Genomic DNA, 12298 nt, shown 5'->3' with positions numbered 1-12298 from the left:
ACTGTAACATGTTGGGTATAAACAATAAAATTGTATCTGGCAAAAAGTTGTTCTTCAAATACACTATTGGCCATTAAAATTGCTACACCAAGAAGAAATACAGATGATAAACGAGTATTCATTGGACAAACATATTATACTAGAACTGACATGTGATTACATTTTCACGCAATTTGGGTGCATAGATCCTGAGAATTCAGTACCCAGAACAACCACCTCTGGCGTAATAACGACCTTGATACGCCTGGGCATTGAGTCAAACAGAGCTTGGGTGGCGTGTACAGGTACAGCTGTCCATGCAGCTCCAACACGAGTTCATCAAGAGAAGTGAATGCCGTATTGTGACGAGCCAGTTGCTCGGCCACCATTGACCAGACGTTTTCAGTTGGTGAGAGATCAGGAGAATGTGCTGGCCAGGGCAGCAGTCGAACATTTTCTGTATCCAGAAAGCCCCTTACAGCACCTGCAACATGCGGTCCTGCATTATCGTGTTGAAATGTAGGGTTTCGCAGGGATCGAATGAAGGGTAGAGCCAAGGGTCGTAACACATCTGAAATGTGACGTCCACTGTTCAAAGTGCCGTCAATGCGAACAAGAGGTGACCGAGACGTGTAACCAATGGCACCCCACATCATCATGCCAGGTGATACGCCAGTATGGCGATGACGAATACACGCTTCCAATATGCGTTCATCGCGATGTCGCCAAACACGGATGCGACCATCATGATGCTGTAAACAAAACCTGTATTCATCCGAAAAAATGACGTTTTGCCATTCGTGCACCCAGGTTCGTCGTTGAATACACCATCGCGGGCGCTCCTGTCTGTGATGCAGCGTCATGGATAACCGCAGCCACGGTCTCCGAGCTGATAGTCCATGCTGCTGCAAACGTCGTTGAACTGTTCGTGAAGATGGTTGTTGTCTTGAAAACGTCCCCATCTGTTGACTCAGGGATCGAGACGTGGCTGCACAAACCGTTACAGCCATGCGGATAGGATGCCTGTCACCTCAACTGCTAGTGATACGAGGTTGTTGGGATCCAGCACGACGTTCCGTATAACCCTCCTGAACCCACCGATTCCATATTCTGCTAACAGTCATTGGATGTCGACCAACGCGAGCAGCAATGTCGCTATACGATAAACCGCAATCGCGATAGTCTACAATCCGACCTTTATCAAAGTCGGAAACGTGATCCTTCTTACACGAAATATCACACAACGTTCCACCAGGCAACGCCGGTCAACTGCTGGTTGTGTATGAGAAATCGGTTGGAAACTTTCCTCATGTCAGCACGTTGCAGGTGTCGCCACCGGCGCCAACCTTGTGTGAATGCTCTGAAAAGCTAATAATTTGCATATCACAGCATCTTTTTCCTGTCGGTTAAATTTCGCGTCTGTAGCACGTCATCCTCGTGGTGTAGCAATTTTAATGCCCAGTAGTGTAATTATGAATATAGTTTGCTTCATTTCTCGGTCATTGTCGGATCACTGGCAGTACTTATCCTTTATATGAGTGCCAATTCTGAATGGTTTCCCAATATTTCCAGGAATCGGTGAATTCCAGTTCCAGTGGGAACCAGTCTGGCTGAAACACTTATTCTTCTTTGCTAATGGCTTTCTGAGACTGTGTTGGAGCGAAGCAGAGCTATTAAACGAGGCCCGCAGAGGGCTGGGAGCTTCACGACTGGCGGACGGCAGCTGGAAGATATATCTGAGCCGCTACCGCGTCGCCTTTCACAGTAGTTGGCGGGTATAACTCTCCTGGCCCTTTGTGGGAGCGGGCGCTCCGCTACGCCGGCTAAACGACCAGCAGCCTTCTCCGTAAATTATGTTTACGCGTCCTTTCGCTAAATATCTGCGGTAACGTGGAGGACCTGGAGAACGAGTTTCTTCGGTAGGTCGTGTTTGTTTCTAGGGAGGCTGAATAAGGTCAAAGAAAGCATGTTTCTTTTGAAGCAGGACATTATTCCTCGAGGTGGCGCTTAAAATTTTTATTTAGTCTCTCGTTTCTCAAATGGATCTAAAAAATATAACAACACACCATAAAAAAGAGACCTAAAACATGAAAGTCAAGTATCTCATTGGATGTAGCCTTAAACAAGCGCAGTAGTTACCTATAGTAACAGATGCGTATGCTTCGCAGTCGTTTCGTTAAGAAAAAGCCTGGTGGAATGGTGAATAATATCCTTCTTCAGATTTATTGAGGCTGTGGAGTCCATCCAAAAAGAAATGGCCAAAATATATTTCATCTAAGAGCTAACTTTGTAGACCTTTTTACAGATAGCGATATTGCTCCAGGCAGTATAAAGAATGTACTCAGATATAGATTCAAAAAATGACTCTGAGCACTATGGGACTTTACATCTGAGGTCATCAGTCCCCTAGAACGTAGAACTACTTAACCTAACTAACCTAAGGATATCACACACATCCATGCCCGAGGCAGGATTCGAACCTGCGACCGTAGTGGACGCGAGTTCTAATGAAGAGCATATTCCAGCGAGCTGCTTCATTAGATTTTAGCTCCTTCAGAATAAACGTGGTTGATACTGCAAATAGCAAACAGCAAAATGTCATCTGTGGGAGAGGGGACATTACTATTGACAGCACAAGCAGAAATTATACAAAAAACGTGAGGATTTTAGAACTCTGTATACGTACTATCCGAGACCCGTTATCTTTATAAACGTCAGTTATTAACATGCAGGGGCTTCAAAAGTAAGCTACACATGTCGTCCGACAGTACGAACATTGAACAAAAAGAGTGGCGCATTGACGGAAAAGAGTAGATATTCCGAAATTCCTTCGGACAGTGTTGCTGCGGTACAGATGCTTAACAGTGTGCCACGGAAATGGCGCGGCAACTAGAAACTTACTCCAAAGTTGCTATAGGCGGGACGGTAAGATCTTCGTAGAGAAAACGTCTAATATGCGCATATATTCACCGTGGAATCCTAGGGCTGTATGGACCAATACCAGCCGCAGTGGAAGGGTGCCAATAATTTGACCAAGATCGCACAAACGTGGGTGATGGTGATCAGAAAATCCTGATTATAAACTATACGATTTCCAACTTTACTGCAAGCTGAAAGAACATCCAGGTGGAATGAGATGCTTGCAACGACGAGGACGTTCACTCAGCGATTATCGAATGGCTCTGTGACCAAGGAACGGGTTTCTATTGTCTAGGGACTGAACGAATGGTATAACCGTCCGATCGTTGTTTACAGTAAGTACCATGGGGATTGTGTTGTGAAACAGTGTCACGCCTCTGTGTCAAAATGATTCAAATGGCTCTGAACACTATGGGACTTATCTTCTGAGCTCATCAGTCCCCTAGAACTTAGAACTACTTAAACCTAACTAACCTAAGGACATCACACACATCCATGTCTGAGGCAGGATTCGGACCTGCGACCGTAGCGGTCGCGCGGTTCCAAGCTGTAGCGCCTAGAACCGCTCGGCCACCGCGGCCGGCCCTCTGTGTCACATGAGAGGATAGTACAGCATTCAATAAAAGTTTCTTGGCCTGCCATGATATTGTGTAACTTACTTTTGGAAATCCCCCCGTAACAGAGAATAGCTTCAAGGTACTTCGATGAACCCTTTCACTTAACTATGAGTTGCAAGATAGTCATGTAGTTGTAGATGTAAGAAATAAAGTTCTTTGGGGATACGATCATCAAAGCAGAGCACCAGTGGGTTTATTTTATTTATTGAAAAAGGGAAATTATGTGAGAAATAAAAAGATGTACAAGATCAGAGGCCGTCCTACACAGGAGTGCAAGGCGTGCTCCGAAGCGGGTGCTTGTTCCAAAGGGGCGCTGAATGTGACGGCACGATTCATTACAAAGCCCTCGCACCACAGCGACAGAGAGGATAGTGCCGTCTCAGGATGTGGCTGCTGTCTGAACCTCGCTGTAACTTTTACAAAATTCTTCTGTGAAGTTTGGAAGGTAAGAGATGAGGTACTGGCAAAATTGAAGCTGTGAGGACGGGTCGTCAGTCGTGCTCGGGTAGCTCAGATGGTAGAACACTTTCCCGCGAAAGGCAAAGGTCCCGAGTTCGAGTCTCGGTCCGGCACACAGTTTTAATCTGCCAGGAAGTTTCATATCAGCGCACACTCCGCTGCTGAGTGAAAACCTCATTCTGGAAACATCCTCAAAGCTGTGGCTAAGCCATGTATCCGCAATATCCTTTCTTCCAGGAGTGCTAGTTCTGCAAGGTTTGCAGATGAGCTTCTGTGAAGTTTAGAAGGTAGGAGACGAGGTACTGGCAGAATCGAAGCTGTGAGGACGGGTCGTGAGTCGGGCTCGGATAGCTCAGATGGCAGAGCACTTTCCCGCGAAAGGCAAAGGTACCGAGTTCGAGTCTCGGTCGGGCACACAGTTTAAATTTGCCAGGAAGTGTTTTACAAAATAGTTATATTAGTTCCTGTTTTAATTGTTTTCTGAGCTCTCTGACTTCAGGTAAAAATTCGAGTTTTATCAGAATTCCAGCTGCAATTAATTAAGCATGTAACGGAAACGGGCTGAACAATCCAAGGCAGGTAGCTAAACTAACTGTTATATGTGGAGCTAAAACACCTGCTTTATAAAATCTCACAATAACATTGATGATCGTTTTCATATTTACGTGTATTTATTATTCAGTACATATCACATTTTGAACGACCTGATGGTGATAGAGAAATAGAAACCAAACAGATTCTGTTTAAGAGAAAAGCTTTATAACCGCGTTTTCTTCAAAGCAGCATCCTCAGTCTACTTTATTGTCATGCAAGCGCGGTCGTGGATATCGAGCTCCAAAGACGTCACTGGATGATTTACAAGAAGGTCAAGAGTAAACGCACGGTCGACACCCACCGAGCACTGTTCAGCCAGAGAATAGAGTGGTAGATTTAACAGTTTGTTTCTAAGGAAACGTCCCAAAATTCAACTGAAGTAGTTTTCTCCAATGATGCCCCACTTGGTTTTTAGCCCTGCTCCACTGGAATGAAAATTGTGTGTTCTAAAATTTGCTTGAGTCCGATCGCTCATATTATTAATAGTATGCTATTAAAAACACATTATATTCAGTTTTAATCTTAATCTCTTCTTGAAATGCATGTAAGAATTCAAGTACTTTGTTTTCCAAGAAGCAGCATATTCTTCACAGCTCACTATAGATATTCACCTGGAGGAAGTATTAGATCTATTGGTATTAATAGGTATTATCATTACGATGTAGTTACAGCCTCCACATAAAACAATCACTATTTATACGCTCCGAGAGACACTGTTATGTTTCTAGCTCTGATATAAAAATAGAATTGTTTCTACAAGGTTTCTTCAGAAAAGCCATGACGTATTCTCGTTTGTACTCTTTTCAGTTCAACCACTATTGGGAAAATGAAAGACAATTGTCACATAATAAGAGTCGGGGATACCTTCCCCACTCCGATTCCCTTACCCCGCCTTCAACATGGTCATAGCGTTGTGGTTGTATATGTCATTCGATTACAGAGATGGAAAACAGTCCTCGGTCTGGTGAATCTAAAAATTTTCATCTTTATCAGTCTTTGTCTTACTTCCATCAGAAACCTTTTGCACAAAAATAAGCTTTTAATTAACAGTTTAGCCCTACTTCTTTAAGAAATCGTTCTAGAAATCTAAAAGGCCTACGTTCGAATCTCGCTCGAATCCCAGTTTATTTTTTCTGATGTCTTACATGTTGTTCCAGTCCACTAGAAATTGTAGGTTCGCAAGAAAGTGATAAAGTGAGTTATTTCTCAGGTTCCAGGAATATGAGCGCAGATCACCTCAAAAGGGATAGGTTTAGCAGTGTGATACTCAAAGCAATCTTCGACTTGGTGACAGTTTCTTTCTTCAAGTTGTTGGAGAGTTGTATGTCGTTGACCAAAACAAATCGTAAATCGTCCAGTCAGTCGAAGAATGTCATGGGTGATTGATAGTGAACTATGATCCTCCTTAACTAAAATTATGGAAATTAAACTTCAACAGGCAAAGAATTGGGCAGGCAGTAATACAAAAAGAAGGATCATTAGAACAAAATACAGCCGAAGTTAACGCTAATATAACGACGTGCAAACATTCATCGAATTTTTGTATATAGGAATTACTGAATTTTAAGTAATACCTTTAGGTAAATCTGTGACAAAGACTGAGCACCGAAACTTACATGTATAGATATGTCCAGCCTACCTTCTTCAAAAAATACGTGGAATACATAACTTACTCTTTTCAAAAAACTAAATATGAGTCATCCAACTCCCGGCGTACGGGAGATAACTTTCATTTTATCTGAAACTTATTACGAAGCTAAAATTCTTACATTTATAGTTCATCTAAACTGGAACCCATTACATACCTGCGTGCGCAGCGACCGATGAGAATTTCAGTATTAACAAAAGAACGGCAGTTAGCCACAAACGACAGATTTTGCCACTGATTGCTGTCATTTTCCTAACATTTATAGTATTGCTTTAACATCGCTTATCAGTTTCTTCGATTCATGGTACGAATAATATCCACAAATATTCACTAAACTCTCAATAATCAGCTTCTGAAGACCTCAACTGTACCTGCATAAGATAATACCCAGTTATTAGGATGCTATGAAGCCCCCATATAAAATATCTGGAAAACTGTAGGTATTCTCCACACATTGTGTTATTACTTATAAAAAGTTATTCGATTTACGGAATCGTTATTTGCTAGACTTCGTATTAGTAGCTCCAATGTATAAATATCTGTGACATTTCTATGTTGGCTGCCATGCAGCGCGTGGATCTTGCTGGATATTGCAGCTCATGCATATGGAAAGAAAACCCAGGAGGTCATCCGCATAAATGTCAGTAACAATCCTCTTTCCCTCGGATATACCGCTGTATCGCCATGTATGTTTATTTTAAAAGCTCTTGAAGCAAGATAGAGGCCATGACATTATGCATTTGTCATATCTCTTATGGATTTAAGCACTTTCTCCAGAAATATTAGAAATATCTCGCATTTAATTCTGTTAAATTGCGAAGAGTGGACGTAGTGCTAATGCAGTTCGTAGTTTGCTCGAAGTTGTTGAAGATATATGTACTCCTGCATTGCTGTCATCCTATGATGAAACTGTTCTTTTTAACGGTGAGTATTAACACTTATAGAAAAATATTCTTGCAACTTAAACACTGTTGGTTGCTGAAGTAAGTAATGAATTACAGACTTAAGCATAGAAGACGGATACCATAAACGATTTTTTTCTCTTAACTGTGGCGTAAAGTTAATATTATGAAACGTGTTTCACTGGCTACTTGCTTTAAAAAACATTAAGCTGTCAGACCTCAGGAGAATACAGTGAACTTTTAGTTTATCTCCTGCATTTATACGAGTTACTTTTTGGTGCTCAATATCCGGAATAAATTCCGGGCCAATTTTCCAAATAACATTGAAATATATTGAAAATTATAATGCTCGAATAAACTGTTGAAATACGATCTTATTTTGCAATGCTGACGAAAATAATTTATCGCTTTAGAGTTTTCAAATAAAACGAGGTTTACTTTAGACATTCCTTCAAAACCATTGCTAATTTTTTAAAAAAGTATGGAATACTGGAATTTAAGGTATCTGAGGTACTGTTGTGAAGCAATGGTAGTCAACCTTCTTTACTTACCGTCCACATTTCTATCTCTGTTAGTAATAAAATTTTCTAACCGCCCTTCGGTTCCACAGTACTGGTGATTTATAAAGAAGGGAAGTAACTGTACTTTACAAAATTTATAAAGCAGAGCTGCAGCAAGTTAAAGGATATAGTAATAAATACGTACCAAATACTTTCATCAAAATTTCATGAAAACGTAAGAGAAATATTTTTAAAACTTGTACGGCCTACCACCGCCCATGAAAGCTATAACGTCCAATAGTGGGCGGCAGGGCCCAGGCTGACTGCTACTATTGTAAGGCATTTGATGAAATTTCTCGTTAATATTACGCATATTGTTCTGTCAGTGGGCGAAAATGCGGGTGTTTTTAAATTGCATAAACGAAAATTTCCTGTGTTCTTTGCATTTGCATTTGCAAATTTATCTTAAGCTTTAGGTCGCGACGACGCTATGTGCAGCTAGGGGCGTGACATCCAAATGAAGGGTTCATCAGAAATCAAAGTTGCTTATGTTCCACATAAAATACCACAAATCTAACTACTAATCGTAATCTTGTTTCAATAACTTTTATATTGCAGTGTGCGGTACAAAAGAAAAAATCATTCGCGGTGGCTTCCACCATTATTAAGCATAATTAAAAAGCAGGGGCTTCGAAATAGATGTACGCCTGCACACAAAATTTCTCCTGTTATGTAATGCACTATATGCGTCATAAAAAGCAGACTCAGGTATCGTATACTCAAATGGAAACTACATAAAAAATTAAGAATGGAACTATCTCCCATGCAAATATTTTCACTTCTGAAATAAGCTTGATACTAATACTTTTGAAGGCTATTGTTGTTATAAACTTCATAGCAACATAAAACTTTGTGCTGAAAAAAGACAAGAACCATGAATCTTGCATGTCGCGAGCAATGTTTTTACCAGCTTAGCTGTCTAGTTACGACTCGAAAGCAACTAGGACGTCTCTGTTAAAAAAATGGCTCTGAGCACTATGGGACTTAACATCTGAGCTCATCAGTCCCCTAGAACTTAGAACTACTTAAACCGCACTAACATAAGGACATCACACACATCCATGCCCGAGGCAGGATTCGAACCTGCAACCGTAGCGGTCGCGCGGTTCTAGACTAAAGCACCTAGAACCGCTCGGTCACAACGGCCGGCGACTTCTCTGTAGTTTCTCAAACTTTATATTTCTCTAAAACGTATGCGGAGTAAATAAAAGGAAAATCTATGACCGTCCAGATGAAAAGGAAGTACTATTATTGCGAAATATATATGTGTCACTAAAGCCTGGCTAATTTAATGGATGGAAACCACTAATGCACACGAAAATGGAAATCAATGTTAGTAGTTAATAATCGTAATACTGTTACTCTGTACTGTAATTTAACAAAAACAGGCTGAAGGAATAAAGTTATATGTGAAAGAACTTACAGAGCGTAAGAATGGCTACCTGTATTCAGATTAATGTTAGAAAACTAAAGTAGATGATTCTATGGTATTTTTGATTGTAATTAAATTAATTTTCTGTATTCTAAAGATTTCCTTCTGCTACTGACAGAAGACACATTTATAGGTATGAGAATTTCATTTCCTGTAGCATACTACGACGAGTGACACAATGGAGTTCATCAGGCATTGCTAACATCTTAAACGTTTCGTTGCTGTCAAGATAGAAAGAATGTTGAAGATCAGTGTTACCAACACATGAGGAGGAGCAGATCAGTCGTTGAAATATTGATCAGGAAAATGGGATCATCGACGCTTTGCGACGCACGGAAATATATCATGGGCAGGGAGTTTGGTTTATTAGTTAATGTGAAGACCACAGCAGCGACCTGCTCCTGTAGCTTAATGTACAGCTCGTTAGTTTGAGACCAGAATCGGATCAAATCCATGCGGCGTAATAATGGCGTCGGTCCCAGACACCGACCGGGCTGAGTCTGGCTTTTAGGCGTCTTCCCACACTCATTTAGGAAAATGTTCGCCTGGTCTCCAGTCTCTGCTTCGGAAAATCCGATACACAAACAGGTGAATGCAAAAACACACAGAACAAAGTTTAAACGACGCCCAGATGGCGCACACGACTTGTTTCCCTTAGGTTACCTAATGCCTGTGGTGACTCTAAGGGCTTCAGATGGTTCAAATGGCTCTGAGCACTATGGGACTTAACTGCTGAGGTCATCAGTCCCCTAGAACTTAGAACTACTTAAACCTAACTAACCTAAGGACATCACACACATCCATGCCCGAGGCAGGATTTGAACCTGCGACCGTAGCGGCCGCGCGGTTCCAGACTGGAGACTCTAAGGGCAACCGGCCACGAAGTTAAATAAAATAAATTTACCGAAATGAAAAGTGTGGACCGCATACGACGGGATAAACGCTAGTAGAGAGAGAGTAGATTAAAAATGCAGTTAATAGTTATATGCCCTAGTGTCACTAGAAATCTACTCTCTGAGTTTCGATTTATTGTCCAACTCAAAACATAAAGTAGGCATTCATCCACATCTGCATCAACATGATTAATCTGCAATTCACTAGTAAGTGCCTGGCAGAGAGTTCATCGAACCACCTTCAAGCTATTTTTTTTTTTAAAGACTCTTATGAGACTTAACTGCTAAGGTCATCAGTCCCTAAGCTTACACACTATTTAACCTAAATTATCTTAAGGACAAACACACACACCCATGCCCGAGGGAGGATTCGAACCTCCGCCGGGACCAGCCGCACAGTCTATGACTGCAGCGCCTCAGACCGTTAGGCTAATCCTGCGCGGCGCTATTTCTCTACCTTCCCACTCTGGAACAGCGTGCGGGAAAAACGGACACTTAAATTTTTCCGTACGAATTCTGATTTCTCTTATTTTATAATGATGATCAATCCTTCCTACGTAAGTAGGCGCCAAAAAAATATTTTCACACTGTGAGGACAAAATTGATGATTGAAATTTCATGAGAAGATCTTGTCGCAACCAGACTTGCCTTTGCTTTAACGATGGCCACTCCAATTCGCGTATCATATCCGTGACACTCTCTCCCTTCTTTCACGATACTAAAAAACGAGCTAGCCTTCTTTGAACTTTTCCGATGTCCTCCGTCACTAATATCTGATGCGAGCATTACAAGTTTCCTGAATTTGTTGGCATTGGTTGTGTGAAATATGGGCTTTTCTGGACGTTATAGTGGGAAAGATACAAATGGTTCAAATGGCTCTGAGCACTATGGGACTTAACAACTCAGGTCATCAGTCTCCTAGAACTTAGAACTACTTAAACCTAACTAACCTAAGGACATCACACACATCCATGCCCGAGGCAGGATTCGAACCTGCGACCGTAGCGTTCGCGCGGTTCCAGACTGTAGCGCCTAGAACCGCTCGGCCACCCCGGCCGGCTAGGAAAGATACAACGGACGTCAGAAGACTGTTTCGGCATGAGCAGTTGGGCGAACCGGTAGTACACAACCTGCTAAATTCGGAGGTCGTAGTTCTGGTCCTGGTGCAGGACACCGTTTTAGACTGTCATCATGTTTTATTTATCTATTTATTTATTTTGATTTGTTGGCTTTCGGGACTTGCCCGTAGAGCCGTCTCAGTAGTGGAATGTCAATTATGACGACACGGACGTAAGGACAACACAACACCCAGAGACTGAGGGGAGAAAATCTCCAATCCGGCCAAGTACCGAACCCGGGCCCCTTCGGTTAGCAATCTGCCGCGCAGGAACAGCGGCGGACATCACAATGGTTCATTACAGATATCAGCCCCCTGTGAGTTGAAGACCCCAGCGTTCCCGTAGCTGGAATAGTCGGAGAACTGGAGAGACGCGTGCGTGCGTGAGCCGCGGTTGCGTACCTGGAGTGCGGCAGTCCGGTCTCGGGTCTGGAGCAGCTGCGACGGCGGCGGAGGCGGAGGCGGAGGCTGCGTGTGGCGGCGCCTCTGCCTGTTATATAGCATCCCCCCCTCGACCGGCGCTGCCCCCCCAGCTCGTCTGTGGAGCAGCGCGCGGGCTGGATGGGCACACGCGTCATTATCTTACGACACACGCCATTGTTACCTCTGCTCGTCGGCCATTATATAAGGCCGCGCCATTGTTGCCACCGGCGGAGAGGCGTCAAGACGCCGGGCGTCCACCCCACCTCGGCGCCGGGCGTCCTTAACACCCATCCTTCACTTACATAAACGTCGGGGATTCCAGTGCGCCGTACGTACCAGATGCGTCGGGACACGGTTGAGAGCTGCAGCCTCTCGTGCACTGAATAAGACCTTACGACAGGAACCGACTCTCTCGGTGGCTGAGAGCGCTCACCTGCCGTAGTCATCTAATTATTTCAAGAAATACAGCAATCGGTCACTTTTTTGCAGCTTTAATTATGCCACGTTCCATATTGAGTTTTCGCCCGTTTTCAATAAAACATATACATATTCATCATTTTGATTCGCAGCTCCTTGTATTGGCCGTGTTTGCAGTTAAAATTGTTGAATGTGAGGTCCGCCAGTTATGCAAAACACCGTTTTTCTCAGTATCCAAACATGTTTAGGTTCAAATGGCTCTGAGCACTATGGCACTTACTACTGTCGCAGGTTCGAATCCTGCCTCGGGCATGGATGTGTGTGATGTCCTTAGGTTA

The 12298-nt window shown here is 42.8% G+C and overlaps 1 protein-coding gene across 1 annotated transcript in view; it reads right to left on the bottom strand.

Moving 5' to 3' along the window:
* Window positions 1-11624, bottom strand: part of LOC126183934 (uncharacterized) — a 53548-nt gene extending 41924 nt beyond the window's left edge. The window contains exon 1 of the mRNA XM_049926281.1: window positions 11523-11624. Within this exon, the coding sequence (XP_049782238.1) occupies window positions 11523-11624 (102 nt within the window). The remainder of the gene's footprint in view (window positions 1-11522) is intronic.
* Between the last annotated feature and the right edge of the window lie 674 nt (window positions 11625-12298).

The sequence above is a fragment of the Schistocerca cancellata genome, chromosome 4, assembly GCF_023864275.1.
Source record: "Schistocerca cancellata isolate TAMUIC-IGC-003103 chromosome 4, iqSchCanc2.1, whole genome shotgun sequence".
In the NCBI taxonomy this organism is placed as follows: domain Eukaryota; kingdom Metazoa; phylum Arthropoda; class Insecta; order Orthoptera; family Acrididae; genus Schistocerca; species Schistocerca cancellata.
Note: the sequence above shows the minus strand (reverse complement) of the source record. Positions and strands in the feature narration are given on the sequence as shown.